General features: G+C 55.6%; 1 protein-coding gene across 1 annotated transcript; it reads right to left on the bottom strand.

The window, feature by feature from the left end:
• Positions 1-1,755: 1,755 nt before the first annotated feature.
• LOC121473702 (angiotensin-converting enzyme) lies at positions 1,756-20,941 on the bottom strand. Its single transcript, XM_041726310.1, has 25 exons — positions 20,534-20,941; positions 19,883-20,050; positions 19,217-19,313; positions 18,174-18,317; positions 17,529-17,720; positions 16,857-16,954; positions 16,279-16,451; positions 15,662-15,885; positions 15,174-15,318; positions 14,851-14,949; positions 14,507-14,629; positions 14,005-14,216; positions 13,171-13,307; positions 12,156-12,314; positions 11,774-11,861; positions 9,587-9,730; positions 9,221-9,412; positions 8,002-8,099; positions 7,635-7,807; positions 5,392-5,615; positions 4,956-5,100; positions 4,547-4,645; positions 2,962-3,084; positions 2,417-2,604; positions 1,756-2,276 (listed from the first exon to the last, which is right to left on the bottom strand). Exons 1-25 carry the CDS (start codon positions 20,810-20,812, stop codon positions 2,047-2,049), a joined length of 3,954 nt encoding a protein of 1,317 aa, XP_041582244.1. The 5' UTR covers positions 20,813-20,941; the 3' UTR covers positions 1,756-2,046.
• Between the last annotated feature and the right edge of the window lie 4,549 nt (positions 20,942-25,490).

The raw sequence follows: 25,490 nt of genomic DNA, 5'->3' as shown, positions 1-25,490 counted from the left end.
CAGGATGTCCCAATGTTAAATTTCTTTGCTCTCTTCCGTCTGTGGCTCAGACCTTTGGGTGTTGAATGCTGGTGTCCTCGTGCTATTCTAACAGCTGTGACAGGCAGTATAAACCCCTATGTTCACAAGGATAGGAAATCGGGTGTTGTGACAATGACCTTTGTCTAGCAGACAAGGAGCTTTTGAAACATCAGGCTGGGAAGGGGAGTAATTAAAAAGTCATTGGTAGTAGAAGGCTTGGAACTATTTAGAGGAGATGTTTATAAATTCCATTGTCCTAAGTATTCATAAACTTCTCCCCGATTGCATATCCAAAATACCGCAGCTCCACATCCTGCTCCATGGACTAGGCCTGTACAACCTAGTCTATGTGCAACACACACACAGGCGCGCGTGCACATGTACACAAAGACACATAAATACACCCAGAGACGAACACACGGGGCAGCTGGAGATGATTGCGGGGTTAAAAAACCCTGAGGACTAAAGGATATTAGGGGACAGTTATTGAGGCTTGGCCTGGCTGGGGTCAAGGCATCAGCAAAGCTAGGCACAGGCTCTCAGCCCAGGGTCCTAATAGAGGGGGCCAGGCTTACAGTGGAAGCCCCTGGTCCTGGCAAACTGCCAAACTCCATTTGGTCAGGTTCTAGACTTGGCATTTATTTATTTTTAAAAAGACTTTGAGAGAGAGTGAGAGCATGAGCAGGGGGAGGGACAGAGGGAGAAGCAGACTCCCCGCTGAGCAGGGAGCCCAATGTGGGGCTCGATCCCAGGACCCCTGGGATCATGACCTGAGCCAAAGGCAGATGCCTAACCCCCTAAGATATCCAACGTGTCCCAAGACTCGGCATTTAAATATCGGAAAATAGATTGTATGTTAACTAGAAAAAGGATAAATAACTGTGAATATACTATAATCTCATTTAAAACATGTGCTGAGAAAAAACAGTGGGAAGATAGACACCAAAACTGTCAATGGTGAATATCTCTTGGGGTTTATATAAAGGGCTTTTATTTTCTTCATAGTTTGTTTTCTCATTTTTCTATAATAAAGATGTAGATTAAAGTCATGAAAGTGTCCCTTGAAATTCTACTTCGTCCAGCCCACATTGGTTTCTGGAGGGAAGGCTCAGGGCGAGAGTGTTTTTTCGGGGGAAGGGCAGGGGCAGCCTCTGGCAGTGACTCCCTGTGTGAGCACTAGCCCTGCCAGCTTTGGGGCCCTCTCCAGCTGAGGTGGAGGGATCTGGCCCTGGAGCCCACGGGCAATACTCAGGGAACGCTGTCTCGTGACACAAGGAGACACGGAGCTGGTGCAGGCAGGAGCCTGAGGTGTGTAAGGGAACCGTTCCACACCCTCCGTGAGTCAGACACATGCAAGGCTTCTCCCCCAGGCAACCAGAGGACAGCCGGGAGCCTTCTATATTCAGGACCTGCCATTTTATGGGAACAGCTGGGGCAGGGCTCCTGAAGCTCGTGGAAATGGAAGGCCGGAAACCCAGAATGTCTGCTCCCCCTTTGCTTCCCAGAGTCCTCCTGGGCGGGTGCCGAGGCTGGCAGGGGCCGCCTGCCATGGCAGGACATTGGCCGGCTGCCTGGGCTAGAGGTGGGCGCTGGGGCCAGCGCTCCGGGGCATTTTCCCAGGCTCTTCTTGGAGGATGACGAAGACGCCCAGCGAAGTGACCCACTTGACTGCCCGGAGGCGGAGAGCATCCCTGTCCCTGTCCCTGGCTTCCCCACGAGGGACACAGACTCAGATGGGGGAGGCAGGTCCTTTAATTGTATTCGCAGAGAGACTGGGAGGGGGCTCCGTGTTAGGGGGCCTGCTGCCCGGGGACTCGGGGGCAGGGGCCACGGGGGTTTGTGGTCCGGAGGGCGCATCGTCAGCACAGGATCGAGGCGTGGTGAGGAGGGACGGGGTGACAGGAGGCGGGCGCGCTGGGGTGAGCCGTGAGAGGAGTGGTGGGTCCTCAGCCCACGGCCCCGAGCCCCGGCCGGGTCTCTCGGTGGCGGACGCTCCCCGGCAGGCCCGGCCCGGTCATCGGCATCTCAGGAGTGTCTCAGCTCCACCTCGGAGCCAAACTGGGGCCCTCGGTGGGGCCGGCGGAGGCTGTGGTGGCGGATGCTGAAGAGCCGCTGGGTGAGGCCCAAGGTGGCCACCAGCAGGGCGATGCCCAGGAAGAGCAGCACCCACTGGCCCACGCGGGCCTGCTGCTCCTCCAGATCCAGGCCCAGGAAGTTGACGCGGCCGGTGCCCGGTAAGGGGCCTTCCGAGCGAGCTGGGCAGGGAAGCAAGGGGGGCAGACGGTGGGCCGGCGGCGGGCGGGCCGAGGCCAGGGCTCCCTAGGCTGCTCCCTGCCCTCGCTCTGGGACTGCAGCCCGCCTCAACGGGGAGGGCCCGGCCCGGGGGGGGGAGTACCAGAGTTTGGCGTCCAGTTGTACTGAGGCCAGCCCAGCTTCTCCCCGTGCCGCCCGTTCTCAGTGAGCAGCCAGTCCAGCAGCGGCTTGAAGTAGTTCATCATGGCTGATGCAGACATGTTGGACTGGCCCGTGATCAGCTTCATGGCTTCCGGCCACGGCTTACTGAAGCCCAGTTTCATGGCATCCCTGGGGGGGCGCCAAAGAAGGGAAACCGAGTCAGAAGGACAGGTGGAGAGGCTCACTGCTCCTGGCCCAGCCTAATTCCCACCGGCCATCCCCCCCTTCATAGCCTAAACCTCCTTTGGGATTGGGAGGGCAGGGCTGGGTCTGGGGGTGGGAGCGGGGGTAGGGGAGGGATGACTGGGGCCCAGAGGCTCTAGTTTCCTACTGGGATGCCACACGCAGGCCTGGCACAGGCTCCACCTGGGATTCCCAGTCCAGGCACCAAACTGGTGGGTGTTTCCAGAAGAGCCCCACCGGGTTCCTCAAAGCTGAGGAGTTAGAGGGTGGGGAATGGTCAGAAGAAAGGCAGAGAAGACTCACTCCAGGCGCTTCCCGGCCTCCTTAGATTGGTAGATGTCACACGTGTGCAAGGGGCCCTTATGGCCAGCTGCCTGACACAGAGCCTCATGGAATTGGAACTGAATGACAAAGCCAACAAAGTACCTGGAGTGGAGGGAAGCATGGGGTGAGGTGGGGGTGGTTGAGGACCCGAGCCCCTGAGCCCTGGCTGCCCCTCATCTTCCACTGCAGCCAGCATGTCAGGGTGAGCTCACCCTTGGGTCTTCAGGATCATCAAGGCTCCCCATCTCCATGCCTCCCACCCGAGAGGCTCCCTTTACATCTCAGGAGGACCTGTTCTGAGGGCCTCTGGGATCACTCATAGGTGAGGAGGGTCAGGGCAGAGCCCTTCAAAGATTTGGCAGGTTGCTTCCGAGGCAGTGAGGTCTTGATTCCTGGGGTCGATGTAAGTAGAGGCCAGGTGTTGCCTCAAGGGTCACCTGCATTCATCCCAAACAGCAGGGATTCCCTGGTAGAAATCTGCCAGTCAAGTCCAGAGCAACCTCTCCACCCTGGGTTCATAATGTCCCAAACCACCAGGGCAGGCCTCCCACTTTGAATGCTGGGCACAAGCCATGTGCCACTGACTTTCCTGGCATTTCTTAAAAGTGCTTTGCCAAGGTTGCTGGTCAGAATTTGGAATGTGTCTCCTTTGCCCACCCTGTCTAGAGAATTATCTTCAACTGGCTTCCATGTGAAAGCTAATGCTGGCTTGGGGGCTGGGAAACCAGCAGAAAAGGCAGGTGCTCCTTACAGGTCATACTCGTCCACTGCCCAGGTTGGGCCTGTTCTGAGATGCCCTTGGGCCCCCTTGGTCCTAATGTTCTCTGGAACATCTGAGCAGGCTTTCTCTCCCTTCCTGGACTCTGGGAGCACAATTCACCCACCCTACAGTTGTTTCTTGACTATATGCTGACATCATGTCAGATGCTAAGGTGGAAAGGTGGGCACAGTGATCACAAGCCCTCCCTCACTGGGCTTCCATGGAATAGAGGTGGCAAGGGCTAGAGGTGGCTACAGCCCTCCTGGGGCAGCCCTCACCACCCTCTGCTTTGTCTCACAGGTGGCCTCAGCCTACCTGCAGCTCAGAGACACCTGGACCCCTCCCCTTGAGGTCTCTCCAGACTCTTCCCTCCCAGGGAGGGCCCCAGATCCAACTGGGTCTCTAACCCTTGCTTTACTATATAGACATTCTTCCAGGTACAACTCAATTGATATCATGGGCAATATGTTGAATATATAGTAAAGGAATAACAATCTTGTTTAAAAACAAAGCAGTGCTTAGGTTATGATCTAGCCAAAGTTATGGGTCACAGTTAATAATGTTAACTATCCAACCAAGGTCTTGTAACCATTAGCCAATTATAATAGTTTCTGTGTTCAACTCCTGGAGGGGGAGGCTCTCATCACATCAAAAGTGTGAAACAAGAGTGAACCTTAGTTGCAGGTGAGTGGCCTCAGCACAGCGTGCTACTCAGCCAGGCCCCCCAGGTCACTGGACAGAGAGCCCCCGACAGGGCAGCGATGGCACTTTGAATACGGAATGACCTCTTCCCTTCCCCTTTACCTGATATAAGGCACACTTGAAGGAACATGGAACTTGGCCCCTGGGTCAAAGTCCCCTTGAGAACGGGCCACTGGGGGGCAGAGGCCCTGGTACTTCAGCCTGCCAAGGGGAAAGGAACATTGAAGGGAGGGTTTGGGGAGAATCAAGTCAGGAAGAGTTGGTGTTTTTTTAAGTAAAGGGTAGTCCTTGCCCCTGGAGCTACACAGAACACCCCAGACTCTGGTATGTTGTGCCTCTCTGCACAATCACCCCCTGTGCACCTCATCACTTACATACACACACACAAACACACACACACACACACACAGACATGCACTATGTGTACAGACACAGTGACCTGAACACTCACACATGCAGACACCCATGGAGACACCCTCCACCCCAGGCCCCCACAGGAGCATTCTAGCACCTGAGGTTCCACCACTCCTGGTTGTAGTTCTCCTTGGTGATGCTTCCATCAAATACCCTCCAGCGCCACTGGTCAACCAGGTAGCTGAAGGGCACAAAGGCGATCTTGTCAAGCGCCATCTTCATTAGAAAATTGATGTCTTGCTCTGCGGAGGGAAGGGACGCTGGTCATCAGATCTCCAGCGGCTCAGCCAGGACAGGTATGCAGCGGGTGGAGAGGGCAGGAGCGGGCTATATCCCCCTGGGTCTAGCAACCTGCCTCTTGGGCTGGTATGTGGGTTCCATTCTCCCGGCTCACCCTGCTGGTGGCATCCTTGTTCTCCGTTGTTCTGTCTCAGCCTCTGTCTATGAGCCATAGAGTGTCCTCTCCCTGCTTCCCAAGCGCACTGCCCCCTCTCAGCCCCTCTGCCCACCAGGACCTCCCGTTCCTGTCTCACCGTAGCCACCGCTCTCGCTACTCAGCAGGTTGATGCTGTGGAGGTGCTTGGGGGTAGACACGGAGAGTGCCAGCACATCTCCAATGGCCTCATGAAAGCCAGGGTTGGCGCCCTCCCGGAAGGTCACAGGCAAGTCCTTGTACTGCATGAAATACTGTATGTGGCCCATCTCGTGATGGGCCACCACCAGGTCCTCCATGTTCACAGTGGTGCACTGCTTGATCCTGGAACACGGGGGCGGGGCAAAGGCATCTGCTGTCCTTACTGCACACAGAGCAGATGCCCATCAATGCTCTGTGCAGGAAGCACAGCATTATGGGAAGGAAAACCAAAGGAGGCATGGAGTAAGCCTGAGAAAGAGGGAATCTGAGGGTTGGAAGCCCCTAAAGCATGGTCATTCAGGCCACTCTCTGCCTCCAACTTCCCTCAATAACTCCAGCCCTCACTGCTGCCATGTTTTCTAACTGTGCAAAGTACATGCTCTAGAGGCATTGGGACACTCAGTTATTAGTGTAGGAGTTTCTAGAATGTGGGTTCCGTTGTTTTTCATGCACACATTTTGTCTCTTCTAAGACTTAGGCTTCCTGGAGCAAACAACAGTTATTCTGAGCTATTCTGCATCCCATGTGCCCAACACCAGCAAACATATTCACCCCAGGACATCTATGGCTAGGGCTGAAATGTCATCTGCAGAGCTGTCCATGCTGGAGATCCCACCTTCCTATCTTTCCTCATTTTTTCTCTTTTTTTTTAAAGATTTTATTTATTTATTCATAAGAGACACACAGAAAGAGGCAGAGACATAGGCAGAAGGAGAAGCAGGCTCCATGCAAGGAGCCCGATGTGGGACTCGATCTCAGGACTCCGGGATCACACCCTGAGCTGAAGACAGATGTTCAACCGCTGAGCCACCCAGGTGTCCCTTTCCTCATTCTCTTTTGTGAGCCAGTGAAATCCTCAATGAGGATTTCAGAGCCCTTCAGTTCAGTTGACCCTGTTTTTCTGTCATTGTATTGGGAGGGGAAGAGCTTCCCAGCATCCCCATTACACCAAGGTTGGGGTCTGTCCATCTTCTCCTATGACTCCTCATACAAGGGAAGACCCCCAGATTCTGTCTACATCTAGCCCTACAGTTGAAGTTCTCATACCTTTGGAGGAAGGGCCCAAGGGCAGGCAATCCAGTGAACCCTGGCTGGTTTGTTCTAGTCTCTCTGTGTCCACTCTTATAAGAAGACACTTCATCAATAGTGGCAGATCATCTTTGCCACTTCTCCCAAGACATGGGGTCTTCTTTCCCTCTTTTGAATCTGGGTTGGCCGTGTGACTTGCATTAGCCAATAAAATGTGGCAGAAGTGACTGCCAGTTTTGGATTTAGCCTTTAGCAGGACTGGCTATTTTTGCCTTCTTTCTGGGGGATGCCAAGTGCCCAGTAGGAAATCTACCTGACTCTCATACTGGGAGGAAGCTCAAGCTAGCCTGGAGACAGAGATGTCCCACCAACCCCCAACTGCTCCAATCATCCCAGTCCAAGGACCCAGCATCTGAATAAAGAAGCCAACTTGATCCCTTCTGTCCCAGCGCATGCCACATGGAGAAAAGATGAGGAACCCAAATAAGGGCCAGAACCAAGTCCCCAGACAGATGGCCCCACTGAGCTACCCCGCCATCTCCAGCCATCAGAGCCACCCCGGCTGAGGTCTCCATCATTGTACAGCAGGAGCAAGCCATGTCCACTTCATGTTGCCTGCTCTCCTGACTGATAAAATCATGAACATGAACAATTTTTTTTATATCACTAAGTTTGGGGTGGTTGTTCTGCAGCAATAAATAACTATTCTCTGATGAAGACAACTTCTGAGCCTCTGACGATGGTGGATCTGTGTGAAGTCCTCAGTGCCCTCAGGTTCTTCTCTGTATCAAGGCACACACACCCACACAGATGGCCTGCGATATGCAGGGGCCGCCCCAGAATGAGGGAAAGCTAGGCAGCTCACACAGTGCTCTCACCCAGGACTGGTCAGGGCCCGAGAAGACCCTCACCTGGTAGACAAGATGCCCCTGCCAGAAGCGAATGGCCAAGCCAGGGTCAGGCCCAATGCTCTTGACCCCTCATCCTAAGCTCTGGTCCCTATACTTGCTTCTGCTTGCTCTGGCCGAGGGGACAATAGTAGAACCTTTACTTGGCTCATCTCCTGGCCCACTGGGCTCAGGATATGGTCCCCTGGCTGCCACCTGGACACACCTGAAGTCCTTGCCATTGTAGAAGTCCCAGGCGGAGGCATGGCACACTACTTCCCGCCCATCAGTCGGCTTCTCCAGCATTGACTTATTCCAGAACTCAAAGGGCACAGGCAACAGCCCCAGGGAGGTGAAGAAATTGTTCGCTTCTTCAAACATCCTTTTGGGAGTCCAGCCCTGCAAGCAGAGGGAGCTCTGCCAAAACTGGGGGCGGGACGAAGGGAGCAGACTGTGTGCTGCAGTCAGGGTGGGGGTTGGAAGAGGGCCAAGCCAGAGGGAATTCCTGTCCCACTGAGGCAGAGGTCTCCCCTCCCCTGTGCCCTGGGGCTGCCCTGGAGGAGCAGAAATGTGACCAGGGGCCCAATGTGCACCTGCTTTATCATGGCCTCTGTGGCATCTATCTTGGGGGCTGAAGGGAAGGGTACCACCAAGTCATAGATGTTGGACCACGTCTGACCCCACATGTTCCCTGGAGGCAGATGGGGGAAGAGAAGAGAGAGGGGAGAGACAGATGTTATTTCCTACACTCAGCACCATCACCCATGGAGAAGGAACCAGATCCCAGTCTTAGGATCTTAACAGCGTCTCTTGAGCACCTACTGTTTGCAAACTGTGTTAGGCATTTGATATGCATTGTCTCCAGCCTGCACATCCAGCCCACCAGGTCATTACTGGCTCTGAGTGCCAAGGTCTGAGCTCTATGCCCCAGCTCTGCCCCCATTCCCAGGGCCATTGGGCACAGGGCTTCCCCTTCAGGCTCTGTGTTCCTTAGTCATCAAGCTGATGTCCATTCTGATATTCTTGGTCTCACCTGAGTGGGATCCAGGATGGCTGGTCTCTTAGGCTACAAGGTCCCCAAACCTGGATGAATTTCTGGGGTCTCCTTCATGATTGGCGAATGGTCTGTGGCCCTGTCTGGCCTCTGCTCACAGTAACAAGCCCTCCAGGGATGTGTTCTCAGTGGCCCGACGGGGACAAGAACCCGATAGCCTCTGGCTTTGCTGCTCTCTCCACCACCCCTCTCTGTCTTCCACTACCTACTTCCTGTGTTCAGGGCATCTCAGTTTACAACCCCTGAAAAAAATGAGGGTCCAAAAGCTGGGATGGATCTACACTCTCCATACTCTCCTCTGTTCTCCTAACTCCCCTTAGCCTGAGCCTTTTGTGTCTGCTCTTCTCCTTCCTCCCACTACATCTCCCATTCCATCTGTCCGAGCCTGTCATCTTTCAAAGCTCTGGTCACATGCCACCTATGGGGAGGCCCCAGGTCTAACTCACAGCCCTTCCTCACCCCCCGCCTCCCCGCTGTTATGCCGTCTTGAGCTGCCATCTTGGGTGGTATGGTCTCCTGCATCATTATTATAAATTCCTCCACTGATCCATCCGGGTGACCTGCCCCATGTGGCTCTGTAGCAATTGTGGTGCTCAAAGCAAGCAGGGGGCTCATCTCCTTGCACCCAGCTGCCACCCCACCCCAGCTACGGCCTCACATCTTCATTCCAGCCACCTGACATGCTGTCCAAAGATCCCCCCCAGCCTGCCCTCTGCCCTCTGGACAGCACTGGCCCTCCCCCCAGGACTTGTCCTCACCCAGCAGGTGAGCCGGAATGGGGCCCTCCAGGTTGATGTGCTGGGGCCCGTAGTGGCGGTGCAGGGCCCGGCGCACGTAGGCATGGAGGTTCAGGTAGAGTGGCTGCAGCTCCTGGTAAAGCTGCTCCAGGTCTTGCTCCAGGGACGGCATCTCATACATGGCTCTCCAGGAGTCACCTGCATCTTCGTAGCCTGCAGAGGGGATGTGGCCAGGCTCTCTGGACACCCGACCAGTCCTGGAGTGCCCTCAGCCCCACCTCCTCTAGGGACCTCCCTCTCATCAAGTTTTGGGGCTCAGAGGATGTTTCAGAGGCCCCTAGTAGGGCTGGAACCAGAGAGCTAGTGATACTGGCAGGAGGGACTTACCGTTGAGCCGGGCAGCCTTGTTGGCAAGTTCCACGTACTTGGGGAAAAAAGGGAGGATTGCTCTCCCCACTTTTTCTCGCCAGCTCTTCCAGGCCCACAGCAGATCTTCATATTTCCGGGATGTGGCCATTAGATTCGTCAGATCTGCAGGGACGGGTTGAATGGCTCGAGCCTCTAGCCCTTGACTCCCCTCCCACCTCCTTATAAGGCGAAGTCAGTCACAGGGGTTTGGAGCTGGGGTAAGCATGGTGAGACTCGTGAAAAGGCCTGTACAGGCAACAAGTCTAGTGAAATGGGAGAAAGGGTGGTGCACTTTCTAGAAAGGCCTCCACAGGGCAGCCGCCTCAGGCTTAGGGGGCACAACACCATGTTGGGGTTGCGACACTCCTGTGAGGGGTGCGCTGGTTTTCACATGAGTGTTTTGGTGACATGGCAGGTCCCCCAGCCAGGAAGTGGCCCAGCCAGGCACAAAGCAAAGGTCCAGACCCTGGAGCTGCTGCTGGTGCCCACTGATTTCCTGCTCATCCCTCCGTGGGAAGGACAAATGGTTTGGAGGTCACAAGACCCAAGCTCCTGTCTAGTGTCCCAGAATAACCTCACGGGTCACAAGACCCCCCTTGCACTATCTGTAAAATGGGGGTAAACCAACATTCATGGGGGTGAAAAAATCTAATGGGAGCATGAGGCCCCTGAGCAGGGTGTGTGCCTCATTGGTCTCTGCGTCCTCACAGGACCCAGGACATCTTTCACGAACTGCTCGTGAACTGGACGGAATACAAGGACAGCCATGGAGACAAAGTACAGAGAGCCATCCCAGCACCGTCAGGGAGCCAGAAGTCCTGGCTCTGTGTCCTGTCAAAGCCACGCCGCGTGTGTAGCCTCCTCCATATGGATTGCATGGAGCTGACATGCATGGGGCGGAGCCGGAACGAGAATGGCCTGAGCTCACATGTCATTTCCGAAGCCCCACGCAGACCAGTGGTGGCTCCCCTTCCTGGCCACCAGCCTGCGCCATTCAGGGCCATGCACACCTCATTATCTGACTTGTGCTCTCTCTCTCCCTGTTTTGGAATATGCTTCGTGATACCTCCTTCTCACAGAGAAAGTACATTCCAATGAATTGTTTAAAAAAAAAAAACATATTTGGAGAATTTTACCTCTGCCCTCTGCTGATGTGAGTATTCTGTTTTGTGGGTGCTTCTTCATCTTACTAATGGCAGTGATCTGATGGCCCAGGTCTGGATTAAGAGGCTAATTGGTGGGGGGTGGGGGAGAGGCTGAAGGCTACACTCCCTTTAACGCTCTTCTCCATAACCGTGCGCACACACATGCACACAGCACACATATGCCCCCGCAACACTGTGCGTGCATCCCCATGTATACAAACCGTAAGCCAAACCCTGTCTCAGGAAAACTGTCTCTCTCTCCTGTTTATTTTCCATTTCCCCTCTATTTGTCATTGTTCTAATGTGGGAGTTGGGCAGAGGGCCAGGAAGAGATGGTTTCTGGGTAGTGATTCCTCAGGAAGAATGTTTATGCCTCTGGCTCCCCATCCCTTGGGAGAATGGGTCAGGAGGGAGAAGGGAACATATCTGTGTGCAGGTACTTGGGTGTCCAGGGTGAGCTCTTTCAAAGGGAAGAAGGTTAAAAGGACCAGCCAATGTGGAGAGAGAGAAAGGGGATAAGCAAGAACTGGTCCATTCCTTCAAGACGGGAATGGGTTCCATGAGCTGTGGCTTCAATTTGAGGGATGGGGGAGCAAGGAGGAGGCCAGAGAATATGGGAAAGACACAGATAGGGTGAAGGAAGGAAGGTACCTAGAGTTACTATCCCTAGTTGGGGATCTAAGCACTCAACAGACAAATCTGAGGTACCTCCTACTTTGAAGGGCAGAGGGCAGAGAGGAATAGAGAGGAATCCAGGGAGGGCCCAGAGGGGGCAGAAGGGTGGATACAAGGCTACAATCAGCTTGGAGATGAAGTACGTGCCCAATCTAAGTGGTGGCAGAGAAGCCCCACTGGTAGAAAACAGCGACATGTTCATATTGGGGAAATGAACCCCAAATGAACCCCTCGTGGGGAAATCCCCCACGAGGTAGGAGCACCTGACCCTCTCCAAGGGCCAGCACCCCTAACACTGCCAACACCAGCCTCCCCCATCTCCCTCTCGTTCCCCACGTGCACGCACCAGGCTCCAGCTGCAGACAAGTGCCATTGGTGTGGCACACAGAGGCCACGCTGTAAGTGGTTTCCATGTCCAGCAGGATCTTGTTGTACTGCAGGAGGAAGAAGACAGGAAGCAAGCTGCAACCTTTGCTACCCGTTCTGCCCTAGGCACCACCCGGGGGGTGGGGGTGGGGTACTGTGGAGCTGGGGGAGTGTGTTCCCAAAGGTGCTCCCTTCTCAGTAATTCTGTGGGTGATGTCACCACGGCAGATGTCACAACAGATAGAGGAAGAGGAAGCAGCACGAAGGCCAGACCTTGTACTAGGCTCACTCCCCTGAGCCAGGACCTGGTCCTGGTCCTGGATCTTCCATTCCCTGCTCCCCACAAGCCACAAGCCACATACCTCTTCCAGCTCCTTGGCAGGGAGCGCTGCCCGTTCTAGGTCCTGAATTTTCTTTATCATCCGCTTGATGCTCGCATTTTGGAAGTTAGTCACGTCAAACTGCCTGGCCCAGGTGCCAAACTTGAAGGTGTGGTTTGCCATCTGTATGTTCTTCTGCAGCTGAAGGTACAGGGGGAGGCATGTCGTGAGGTCCAGGAGCTGTGTCAGAGGGGGACTACTGGAGGGGACTGGGGCTGCCATGGCGGGGGGCTGTTTTATCAGATTGTTGCCTTTGCTCTTCAACCTGGATTGTCTGTAATGTCTTGCACGCGGTACATGTCCCTCAACAGATACCCATAGTCACACAAGACATATCCTGGCTGGGGTAGAGAAGGGGAAGCCCAGCCTGTAACTTGTTAGGATGGAGAAGGTTGGTATTAGCTCTGTGGCCTCTCTGAGCTTCGGGGTCCCTTCTGTAAAATGTGAATAAGATCACTACTTTTGCAAGGCTGTTGAGGAACAAAGGAGGCAAGAGACGTAAAGCACCAAGGAATGGTGGCCAACAAACAATAGTTTTCAAAAAACATTAGCTCTCTGTGGCTCACCTCGGTGTAACCTGCGCTTACCACACAGGCGGGGAAGGGGCTGAGGGGAAGCTAGCCCTCACTGTGGTGGCAAAAAGGGGTTGTCAATCTAAAACTCCACCCTTAGCATCACCTGTTTATGTGCAAACCATTCTAGTACTAACAGCAGATTACTTGCTAATGAAAGACAACTTTGTTAGGCATTGAGTAGATGCCCACCCAAACCTGAAGCCGAGTATTATTTGAGATATTCCATCTAGATTTTTCACAAATTCTGACAGCTCTGCTCCCCTCGCCCCACCCCTCTGCAGCCACACTGAGGGAGGGAGGGGGCATTTGGCTCTGCTTTGGGTTTGGAGGATCAGTCCCTGAGGGGAGGAGCACATATGTGCTGTACGTGTGCGTGAGTGTGGGTGCCCGTGCGAGTCCAGGGCATGGAGGGGGCCCCCTACCAGGATCTTGCTGGTCTCTGTGGTGATGTTGGTGTTATAGTTCCAGTTAGCTTCAGCATATTCATTCCATATCACGAGCGATCTCCGGTCATATTCCTCCACAAACCTTCTGGCCTCAACTTCATCGGTCACCAGGCCTGTGGAACAGAGAGGGAAACAGACAGGCCTCCCCTTGCCCTCTGTTGCAGGTTGGCCTGCTTCTGCCCCCAGAACTGCCCCCACCTCCTGCTCCTTTCCTTCCAGGCCCCGTCCTGCCCCCCAGCTGCTACCACTTGGGCTCTGGGTTGTCTGGCTGCTGCTTGTTGCCTGGTGAGTTGTCTGGCGAGTTGTTGTCTGGCTTCTGGTTTTTGCCTGGCTGGTTGTTCCCTGGGTGGTTGTCACCTGGTGGGTGGCCTCCTGGCTGGGGACCAGCATAGGGTGCCCACAGCAGAGCAGGAGGAGAAAGAGGCTAGGCAGTCCTGGAGCAGCCCAACCTTGGCCCATGGCCGCAGGACAGCAGAGCCCTGTAGCCACAGCCCTCTGGCCAATAAGAGTGGAGCCTGTAATGTGACCTCATAGAGCAGTGTGCCCACCAGCCTGCCCCCCCCCCGGGGGGGGCACTTAGATCTAGGCACACCCTCCCTAGAATGCTGGGGAAAAAGACATGCCCATTCCCCCCCCCCCAGGTCCCTGTGATGAGCTAAGGGCACTGCACAGTCCTCTGGGGTAGGGTGCCGGGGCCCAGCTGTTTGCTGCTGACCAGGAACCAGGAACCAGGAACCAAGGGGCCTGGGTCCAGAGCCGGGAATTAAGAACTCACTTTAGCACCCGCCCCACCCTCACTCAGGGCTTTACCAATGTCCTGTGGATAATTGTTGGGCATCGGTGGCCGCCACTGGTATTCTGGCCATCCCAGCACCTCGCCGTTGCGCTTGTTCTGCTCCTGCAGCCATCGGCTGACGGGCTGGAAGTAGTCGAGCAGTGGTTGAGCGTCCAGGGTGTCTGAGCCAATCGCCTCCCTGAGCACGTCCTGCCAGGGCCTTGAGGAGCCTGCCCGCAGTGCCTCCCTGTCGGGCAGAGTGGGCATGGTGGGTATGAGGCTCAGGCCTGCATCCCAGCCGGGCCTCTGGCCCACCTCCCAGAACAGCAACAGCAGGACTCTGGAGACTAGGAGCTTGGCAGGGGGGCAGGGACTCCGTAAATACTTGATGAGAGGCAGACGGGTGTGGAAAGGAAGAAAGGCACCCTCCACCAGGAGCCCCGTGGCTCTCCTATGAGCAGCCTGTCGCTTTCCAGACACATCTCCCTCCTGCCTCTCCCCTCGCCTCCCACTGGCCCTCCTCATGCCCCTACACACCGGAGCTTAGCCCCCGCCTGGGTGGACTGGTAGATGTCACACGTGTGCAGTGGGCCCTGGTGGCCTGCCTCCTTGCACAGGGCTTGATGGAACTGGAACTGCAGGACAAAACTGACGAAGTACCTGCCAGTACAGGAGGGGCATTAGGGGGGCGGGGGCGGGGTGCCTCGCCCAGGCCCCATGCAGCTCCTCCCGGGGCAGGAAGGGGCTGCCTTAGGGGAGAAGAGAGAAGCCAGTGGGCGCAAGAGAGAGGCCTACTTAAATTCAGGCTCTGGGGGCGAGAGAGCAGAGGATCATGGGGACAAATGGTGGGACAGAAATGGGTAGGAGGGGGCCGCTAGTACCTGATGTATGGTGTCACATTTGGGACGTGAAACTTAGCTCCGGCGTCAAAGTGGGTTTCATTTCGGGCAACTGGAGGACAGATCCCCTGATACTTGGTTCTAGAAGAGAGTGGTTCAATTGTCTTAGGACAGAAGTGTTGTGCACTTCTGCTGCTTTGGCCCTTGCAGGTGTTCCCACCAGGCTGTCCCTTCCCCCTTCTGGTGAATGGTGGAAGACTTCCTGGAGGAGGGAGTTTTAGGTAGGAAAGAATAGGTAGGGAAAAGGGTGGAGACAACATCAGCCACGTTGGGGTTAGGCCCTTTCCTGCTCCCTCTTTACTCACCGAAGATACCACCAGTCAAAGTTGTAGCGGGAAGGGGGGGTACGCCCACTAAAGACCCCCCAACGCCACTGGTCTACCAAGTAGCCGAAGGGCAGGAAGGCAATTTTTTCCAGTGCCATCTTTAACAAGAAATTGATGTCACTTTCTGTTGGAAGACAAGATGAGAAGAGTGAGGTCAGAAGGAGATGGGAGTCCAGTTGGATAGGGTGGGCCTGGGCAGGAGCCAGCAGGAGGCGGGGTCGGCAGACATAGAGAAGGGAAGGCCAGCCTTCACGACCATAGAGCCCTGCTTGGGAGAGGGTCCTTGGGCAGTGTCCAGTTGGGACTTGGGGTGAGCTGTGAGGCTCCAGGTGGATCCCCAGAGCCTCCTGACCTGGGGCAGAGAGGAAGAACCAGGAAGCGCAAGTGGGAGCATGGGCAAGCTGTCCTGCTGTGGGCTGGAATAGGGTCCAGGTGGGGCCGGGCTGGGTCCTCTCCACCTCCCATACCTATGTCATTGCTGACATTGTCCAGCAGGCCAATTTTGTAAAGATGTGCAGGAGTGGAGACGGAGAGCGCCAACACATCCCCGATGGCCTCATGGAAGCCGGGGTTGGCCCCTTGGCGCAGGGAGACAGGCTGCTCCTTGTACTGCAGATAGTATTGCACATGGCCCATCTCGTGGTGCACCGTGGACAGCTGGTCCATTGTAACCCGCGTGCACTGCTTGATCCTGGGGCAGAGAGATGGTGAGCGTGAAGGTGAGGGACAGGGCAGGGCAAGGGCCAGAGCACAGGGAGGCTGGCACCTAAGGGAAAGGAGCCAAGCGGACACTGCCCTGCGCCTCCAAGGAGCTGGTGGAAACATATAAATGCTTTGCCTTGCCCAGCCCACACTCAGGTCTTTCTCCTCCACTCCAGTGTACAGAGCCGCCACCTGCCAAAGCTGCCAAGGGAGGGCAGCCCAAAGGGTCTCATACACCCAATGGCCTTGGAAGAGACCCAGCGGCCCCCAAACAGTATTGGGGCTGGGGTGGAGGTGGACCTGGAAACTGGCTTTTCCGTGCCCAGCGAGCCCACCCTTCCTGGAGCTCCAGACCGCCCCCCCTTCCCTCCCATGTCTAGACCTGAAGTCTCTCCTGTTGTAGAAGTCCCAGGCAGAGGCATGGCACACCACCTCACGCCCGTCGGTTGGTTTCTCCAGCATGGACCCTGCCCAAAACTCAGGAGGCATGGGCGAGAGCCCTAGGGAGGTGAAGAACTCCTCTGCCACCCGGAACATGTGCGTAGTGTTCCAACCCTGGTGGGGGGTGTGCAGGTACAAGTCAGGGACCAGCTATGGGAGCTCACTGTGGTTGTCCTGGGGTGGGTGGGGGGCAGGCCTAGGGTTGGCTCCTTTCCCATGATGGGAGTCTCTGCTCTGCGGCCTCCCTTCCCAGAAGCAGAGCCCCTATTAACCACAGTGGGAAAACAAAAGTAGATGGTTACCCACACTCCACTCACCTGAGGGGTCCTGGAGGGGGGGGTTGGCACTTCAGCCAGGACACAGGCCTCAACTCACGGCTTGTACATACACTCCAGGCCTTAGAAAGGGACGGAGCGAGGTCCCTCCCCTCCCCATCTCCCTCACGTGACTTCTTTCTCCCCTTCTCCCCATGTCTGACTCCTGTGTGCTACCCCCACCCCAGCCTGACTCCGAGCTTACCTTGCGCACCATAGTGCTGGTAACATCGAGACTGGGCTTGTCGGGGAAAGGCACCATCATGTCATAGAGGTTGTCCCAGCTCTGGGCCCACATGTCACCTAGACAGAGGAGGGAGGCCAGACAGTTTAGCTCCCTGCCTGGCCAGTGTCCTCCCTGCCCGCTTCCCCAGGTGTGTCACTGAGCAGGACTCTAGGTCCCTGGCACCTGGAGCCTGGGCACTCAAGTGTAGCAGCCTGCTCAGCATCTCAGGCCCACTCACACTCCCAAATGCTCTGGGTTCCCCAGGGTTGACAGTGGGAGCCTAAGTTCCTTCCCGATGCTACCAGGGTCCCCGACTCCTGATGCTGAGGCAGGCCCTCCAAAGGGCTTGCTTCCTGGAACATAGTCTAAGATCATCATTCCTCCCACATTGGACCTGGAGTCAAAGTCTTCACTGTGTCTCCTAGCTCCACCTTTTACTAGTTCTCTGCCCTCTGCTAAGTCGATGTGCCTCCAGCCCTGGGCACCCTGTCTGAAAAGTAGGAACAGTACTGACGATTGAGAAGGGCCACCTGCCTTAAGGGGTTGTTGAGTGAGCCACATGGGCTCATGTGCAGGAGTGCTCTAGAATGTGACACAGGTGGAGGACAATCTGTGGGACACGTGTGGAGGGAGGCAAGGTGACATTCTTACCCAGCAGGTGAGCCGGGATGGGCCCCTTGAGGTTGATGTATCTGTCTCCATATCGGCGGTGCAGTGCGCGGCGGACGTAGGCGTGGAGGTTCAGGTAGAGGGGCTCTACTTGATGGTAGAGGTGCTCCAGATCCTCCACGAAGGTGGGCGACTCATACCAGGAGCGCCAGTAGGCCCCTGTGTCTGAGAAGCCTGGGGGGCGGGTGGGGAGTGTTGGGGGTGCAGCTCAGGCCCCAGGCTGGGGCACCCAGCTACTGCTTCACCATTCTGGCTGCGGGCCCGTGTATCTGCCAGCTAGTTAGGAAAGACGGCTTGGGGGCTGCTGCTCTAAGACTTTCCAACTAGGGGTTGTTCCAACTCCAGCTAGATACATCCTGGAGAGGTGAAGATGAGCGCTAGGGCTTCAAAGTGTGCCAGGAGGCGCAGTGTGAGGACCGCACAGCCGCCTGGATGAAGGCAGGTGGGGCTTGAGTCGGTTCCACCATCCACTACCTGTGCCTTCTTGAGTCAGTATATGGAGTCATTGTAATGGCTGCTCTGTGTGACTCGGAGGTTGGGCTCCGTGGGGCCAGGGGATGGGGGAGCACCCAGCAAGGTGGGAAAGGCAGCACTCACTCCCACCATGGATGGGGTGGGCGAACTCACCATCCTTCTGGTAGGCCTCATTGCTGAGGACAGTGAAGTTCTGGTACAGGGGCTTCAGCGGGGTGCCCACAGCGTTGTGCCAGCCCTCCCAGGCATAGAGCAGCAGGGCGTAGTTTCTTGAGATGGCCATGATGTGGGTGAGCTCTGAGACACAGGGGAGCAGGGTCAGTTGCTTCCACCAAGGCAGCAACGGTCTACAGTAGAGCTCGCATGCCAGTCCTCACCATCTCTATCTGCTTCCTCAATATCACAGTGTCCCCAAAGGCAAGGGCTGCCCACAGGCTGGGTGGGATGGGGCTGGGAGCTATGCAAAGCAAACACTCAAGAGAGACCCATGTCCCTACGGAAGTGAGGCTCTAAGGGAGGGGATACAAAGAGGATGTGTCCAGAGGCCAAAACCCAGACAGATCCTTCACGGCTCATTGGTTGGAGTGCTAACCTTAGGCCACCTGGTAGATGAGGGGGGTGTGGGTGTGGGAGGAGAGAAGGAGGGTCACAAGGGGTCTAAGGCCTGTGGAGGGCTCTGGGGAGACTGAGAGGACCCATGAAAGGAAAAAAAAACAGGCAGCCAGGAATAAGGCTAGTGGGAATAGGAGAGGCCAAAGCACCCATGGAAGCAGGGATGGTGTGGGAGCTGGAGGCTGGAGTTTCAGAAATCAGTCTGCCGGGAGAAGCAGGGATGTGGGAGCATCTGACTGTTCAGCCCTAGTTGGAGGTCAATACCTTTGGGTTTACCCACTCCCTCCATGGGCCCTCCTTTTTTTTTTTTTTTTTTTTTAAGATTTTATTTATTCATGAGAGACACACAGAGAGAGGCAGAGACATAGGCAGAGGGAGAAGCAGGCTCCTATGGCGGGGAGCCTGATGGAGGACTCCATCCTATGACCCTGGGACCATGACCTGAGCCAAAGGTAGATGCTCAACCACTGAGCCACCCAGGTGCCTCAGGGCCCTCCCATGAAACACACCCTCTTCCTGGGTGCAGCTGGGCCTTGGGGTAGGGCTGGGAAGCCCCAGCAGAGACAATAGAGACAGAGCCATACCTGGGTCCAGGGACCAGCAGATGGCAGTCTTGTTGGGGTAGAAGCAGACCCTGGCTGTGGAATAGATCCTGTTCATGTTGCTCAGCAGAGCGTTGTACTGGAGAGTTAGAGTTGAGTAAATGTTAGCAGTGAACACCCCCAGAGACAATCTGGTGGCGCCCCTCTCCTCTCTTTGCTAGGATGAAAAGGAGGCCTGGAGAGGGGACGTGGCTAGGACACTCAGGACACTTCTGATCACTAATCTACTGATCCCCCTCCCAGTGGGGCAGCCTGTGGATGTGGAAACAAGTGTCCTTAGAATTTGGGATGGGGTTCAAGTCCAAGTTCAGTCACCGCCTTGCAATGAGGGCAAACCCCTCTCTCCACTCTCTGGCCTCAATGCCTTCTCAGTCCTCCGTCTTTCAGAAACCCATACACAAAATCCCACGATGGAGACACTTTGAAAACCCCCTTTTCATCCGCTTACTTGAATTTAACTTTCTACACCCCATCTCCAAGAGAAATCAATGTTTCAGGAAGCCATTCTGGGCTCAGGGAGGCTTCTCCTGCAGCCAGGGTGCCTCCCACCCAGGGCCCCTTCCTGCCAGGCTCCCCCGCCAGCGCCCGGAGGCCCTGGAAGGCAAGCTGGCCACTTCTGCCTCCGCTGCCCAGGTCCCGTGCGCCCACCTGCTGACGCTTTTCCACGGGCAGGTTGGCAGGGCCCAGGGTGCGCACACCACTGATGACTCTTCGCAGGACTGGGTCGCTGAAGTTCTGCCAGATTGGGTCATACAGCTCCTTGGCCTTCTGGCCCCAGACCTCAGCAAACTCCTGGTTGAGCAGGGCCGCCTCCTCCTGCGGGCACCGGGGGGATACAGGGAGGCCGTGGCTCCTTAAACGGGAGGAAGGCGGGGGGGCTCGGGGCCTCCCCTCGGGCCTGCGGGGTCAGGAACTGGGGGAATCGGCCTCAGGTGGACGGTGGAGCAGACGGTGGAGCAGAAACGGGGCCAGAAGAGAGGCGGGTGGAGAGGAGGGTAAGGGGGCGGCGATGAGCAGGGACGGGAACCGAGAGGGGCGGGCCGGAGCGAGCGGGCACCTGACCCAGCCCGAGGTCGCCCCGGGGCGCCGCCACCGCGGGGGCTCGAGGCCAGGGAGCCGGCTCCATCCCCTCGGTGCTCGTACTGGGCACGGGCCGCGCGCCCGGCACCGCGCGGGGACCCCTCCGCGGTCTGCGGGGCTGCGCGGGGCCGGGGGCTCCCCGCCCCCCAGCGCCGGGCCGCGGGCCTGTGATTGGGCGCCCGGGCCCCGCCCCGCCCCCGCCCCGGCCCGCGCGCCCACCTGGCGCCGCGCGTTCTCCTCGGTGATGTTGGTGTCGTACGCCCAGCTGGCCACGGTGCTCTGGTACATCACCAGCTCGGCGCTCGAGTTGAAGCTCTGCACGAAGAGCTGCGCCCCGGCCTCGTCGGCGGCAAAGTTTCCGGGCTGCAGCTCGGGGTCGAGCGCCAGGGCGGCGGGCGGCGGCGGCGGCAGGAGCAGCGGCAGGAGCAGCGGCAGGAGCAGCGGCGGCAGCAGCGGCGGCAGCGGCCCCCGCCCGGGACGGCCCGGCGCGGCCCCCATGGCGCGGTGCGCGGAGCGCGGAGCGCGGTGCGCGGCGCTGCCCCTTCTCCCGCGCCGCGGCCGCCCTGCGGGTTATAAAACCCCGCCGCCGCCTTCCGACACACCCCCGCCTCCCCGCCCCGCCGGCTTCCTCCTCGACTCCAAAGTCCCCCGGCTGCGGGCCTAGCGCGGGGCGGGGACCGACGCTTCCTGGCCCGCCTGGGCAGGGGCGCCCGCCCGGGGAGGGGCCAAGGCGGACCCCGCGAGCCGCAGCCCGGGAGGGGCGGGGGGGCTCAGGTCAGGCTCTCACGGAGGAGGCGGGAGAGGGGAGCGCCCCCGCGACACGCGCGCACGCACACGCTCACCCCTCCGAGGCAGAGGGGCCCGCAGTTTGCTGCAACGCCCCAAGTCTGCACACGGTGCCCTCTCCTCGCCATCACCCAGCCTCGGCGCGGGGACCCCGAGCCCGGCGGTGCCCGGGGCTCAGTCTCCCGGCCCAACGGCCCCAGGCCTCTCCGGGCTCGGGAGCGACGACGTGGGGGAGCTGTCCGGGCGCCGCCGGTGCAGCAGAGATGGGGGTGCTGATCTGTCGCCCGGTCCAGCTTCTCCACCAGGCCTGGGGGACGGGGTGTGGCCTGCACCCGCGGGGGGAACTTTCGGCTTTCGGCTTTCGGCTTTCGGCTTTGGCTTTCGAGAGGGGCTCGGAGCCCCGGGCTCACCTGTGGCCCGAGGTGGGGGTGAAGGGGAGGGGGGAGGGGGGACTTACCAGAAAAGGAGCGGGGAACGGAGAGGCTGCTCCGGGAGGGTTTGTAAAGAGGCACGGGAGCGCTGGCACACATGCCCCTTCCCACTGGGGACACAGGCCGCCAGTGGCTTCCGCAGAAACCACCCCACAGACTTGCAGCCTTTGAGAACTGCAAGATGAACTGTCGCGGGGGAGGTCCCCCCTTTCCAGCCTCTCTGTCACCAGAGAGCTACCCCCTCATTGTGACAGACGAAGAAATTAAGACTCAGGTTTGAGTGGCTTGCTCCCAGTCACCTCAGGCCTCCACACTCCCCGTCAATCTTTTCCTGTGTCATCCACGTGTCCCTCCAAGTGAGGAGCACAGGGAGGGAAGAGAGTGGCATCTTTCTGAGGTGGCTGTGGAAGCTGAGGCTCCTCTCCTAACTCCTCAGCACCAGGGCAGCCGACCTCAGAGGTGGGAGAACTCTATACCCTGGCAGACCTGGACAAGGGTGTGGGAGGGGATGGTGGAAGAAGCAGGAGGCGGGGCAGAGGAAGCAGGAAAGGAACAGCTTGGGTGGCTCCCCAACCCATTCAGCAGCTTGAGGCAGTTGGGAAGGAATCCCAGGATCTGCGTGTGGACGATGCCTGAGGCTGCGAGGGACACATGGGCTCCCCTTGTCATATGGAGTATGTGCAGGAGGCTGTGACCCGAGAACCCCTGAGATGGCTTATCAGATGACAGGGGGCCAGGAACAGGTGTGTGAAGGAGGACGGGGTAGAGGTGGGGAGGAAGATGGTTGCTCCAGAGGGGGAGGCTGATTGGTGCTGTCCTTAGACTGAGCAGAGGGAGGGGACAGAGAGCTGGGGGCCCTGTGGCTTTCCCTCATGCCAAGGGACACTGGGGCACCTTAGGGCTGGTTAAGTGGCCCCCTGTGACCAGAGCAGCCCTAGCAGGGGTGAGGGGCCAGGAGGAGGGTGAAGCAGTGGGCTGGGGCTCTCCTTCTCAGAGCCATGTGGCTCTCAGGTGGTCCTAACAGCCTGGTGTTCCACACTTCGAGCCCCGTTGCACACAAGTGAGCTGCTGTCTTCTGGGAGGGAGGAGTCTCCACTGCTGGTTTGTAGTGTGTGTGTGTGGCGGGGGGAGCTGTGTTGAGAATAACACCCCTCAGGCCTGAAGGAAGGATCAGGGTGGGGGGTGGGGGTGCAGGTTGGTTGGAGTGGAGGAAGAGCCTAAGGCTTATCTTGCAACCTGGGAGCCTTTCTCTGTCATCAGAAAAGGAACCCAAGGAAAGCAGGCTGAAGGGAGATTTCAGTCCCGACTTCCGTCTGAAGAGCTGCCCACTGAGAACCTACGTAGGAGGACAGGCAAGCAGGCCAGTCCGTTCTCAGGTCTGTGTGACATCATGATGTCTATAGAACATATGGGTTAGAGACTGAGTTCAGCATGGGACGGCTTCTGCCTCATTGAAAAATAATGGAAGCAAAGGTAAATGGGTTGGAAGATAATCTCCTCCCCATGGTTTACATGGAGCAAACTGATGCCAGGGCTGGTTGGAGGCGTCACTCCACGCCTCCCTAACGGTCACATTTACTATAATAGTCTGCTTCCTCCCACACATCGGTTTCAGGAGACAGGGACGGGGTCTGATTCCCTGGTTTTCCCAGAGCTTAGCACAGTGCCTGGCACAAAGCAGACCCTCATTTAAGGAAGGGATAAAAGGAATAAACATCATTCATATTCACTTTCCAGGTGGCAGGCTCCCAGCCTCCTGCAAGAATAACAGGAAGAGCTGAAGCTCACTAATTTGGAATTTGCAATAATATTGACGCCACAACCTTGATCCCAATGAGTACAAGTTAAAAATAACTTCTTTCTCTCTCTTTAGGGTCTTATTCACAAGGGAGAGGTATAATAAGAATACATGTTACATTTAGATAGCACTTTAGACCTCCTCAGTTCTTTTGTGGGAATTAACTAATTTGATATTGATACTATCCCTGAGAGTTAGGAAGGAGAGACTGTCCTTTGGTCATTTACTTTTTGTCTGCCATCAAAACAATGGAGGGGGTTCTGGTTCCTATAGGAGGAGTCATTATGATTAGGCCAGTGCAAAGAATTGTGGATGCCTGACCCAACAAAGGAAATGCAGTCTGCTTGGGAGGACATTCACTATCTCCACCTCTCTTCCAGGGAAGGAGAAATCACCAGCTATCACAGTTGGAGGGAAAAAAAAAAAAAAACCTTAGAAAATATGCCCCCAAATGGAATACAATTTGAGAGCCTATAAATAAACTCTTATATTTATTCAGTTGATTTTTTGATAAGGGTGTCTGGACAATTAAATGGGGTGGAGGGAAAGGGAAGAAATTCTTAACAAATGGCTCTGGGACAACTGGATTTCTACCTACCAGAGAATAGAGTTGGACCCCCACCTCATACCATTTACAAAAATTAACCCAAATAGATCATAGACAATGTAAGAGCTAAAATCATAAAAATCTTAGAACACAGATATAAATTTTTGTGACCTTATATTAGGCTGTAGTTTCTTAGATACGATACCAAAAGCACCAGTGACAAAAGAAAAATTACGTAAATTGGACTTTGTCAAAATTAAAACCTTTTGTGTTTCAAAGGACACCATCAAGAAAATGAAAAAGACAACTCACAAAATGGGAGAAAATATTTGCAAAGCATGCATATGATAAGGGACTTGTGTCCAGAATATTAAAGGACTCTTACAACTCAACAAAAAGACAAATAACTCAATTTAAAAATGGACAGAGGATTTGAATAGACATTCTCCAAAGAGATACACAATGACCAATAGGCACATAAAAAGATTCTCAACTTCATTAATCATCAGGAAAACGCAAATCCAACCACAAAATGAGCTACCACTTCACACTAGCCAAGATGCCGAAAATAAAAAAGATAGGGCACCTGGCTGGCTCATTCAGAAGTCTGTGACTCTTGATTTCTGGATTGTGAGTTCATGCCTCACATTGGGTAGAGAGGTTGCTTTTAAAAAATAAATTTAGGGTAGCCTGGGTGGCTCAGCGGTTTGGTGCTACCTTAAGCCCAGTGTGTGATCCTGGAGACCCGGGATCGAGTCCCAGGTCGGGCTCCCTGTGTGGGGCCTGCTTCTCCCTCTGCCTGTGTCTCTGCCTCCCTCCCTCTCTCTCTCTGTGTCTATCATGAATAAATAAAATCTTAAAAATTTTTTTTTAATTTAAAAAGACAATAAATGTTGTTGAGGATGTGGGGAAATCAGAACCCTTATACACATTGCTAGTGGGATTGTATAATGATGCGGCCACTTTGGGAAGCAGATTGACAGTTCCTCAAATTGTTGGTTGTAGAGTTACCACGTGACCCTGCAACTCCATCCTGAGGTATATACCCAAGAGAACTGAAGATGTGTCCACGCAAAAACTTTTACACAAATGCTCAAAGCAGCATATTGTTATTCACAACAGTTCAAAAATGGGAAACAACCCAAATGTCCATCAACTGATGGGTAGACAAAATGTAGTATATTCATACAATGGAATGTTATTCTTCCACAAAAAGAAATGAAATATTGATTATATGCTACAAGTATTGATGCTATTACATACTACAACATGGATGAACCTTGAAAACATTATGCTGAGTGAAAGCAGCTGGTCACAGAAGGCCACATATTTTAATAAACCATTTATATGAAATTTTTAGAATAAGCAAATCTGTAGAGACAGAAAGTAGACGAGTGGGTGCCAGGGACTGGGGGGAGGGGAATTGGGAGTGGCTGCCAATGGAAAGGAGTTTCTTTATGGGATGATGAAAATGTTCTGAAATTGGCAATGATGGTGGCATAACCACAAGTATACTGAAAACCACAGAATTGTACACTTCAAAAGGGGGAATGTTATAGTACACGAGTTATATCTCAATAAAATTGTTTATTAAAAAATATGCCCAAATGTTTA

The sequence above is a fragment of the Vulpes lagopus genome, chromosome 12 (assembly GCF_018345385.1).
Source record: "Vulpes lagopus strain Blue_001 chromosome 12, ASM1834538v1, whole genome shotgun sequence".
Classification (NCBI taxonomy): Eukaryota; Metazoa; Chordata; class Mammalia; order Carnivora; family Canidae; genus Vulpes; species Vulpes lagopus.
Note: the sequence above shows the minus strand (reverse complement) of the source record. Positions and strands in the feature narration are given on the sequence as shown.

What these genes read in the sequence shown, in the direction of transcription:
- LOC121473702 (XM_041726310.1), bottom strand. Translation starts at nt 20,812, where the DNA reads ATGGGGGCCGCGCCGGGCCGTCCCGGGCGGGGGCCGCTGCCGCCGCTG. An exon ending in CTGCTGGTCCCTGGACCCAG is followed by an intron (nt 18,318 to 19,216) that starts GTATGGCTCTGT and finishes CCTGTGTCTCAG; the next exon opens with AGCTCACCCACATCATGGCC. An exon ending in TCAAGTGTGCCTTATATCAG is followed by an intron (nt 3,085 to 4,546) that starts GTAAAGGGGAAG and finishes CCTCCACTCCAG; the next exon opens with GTACTTTGTTGGCTTTGTCA.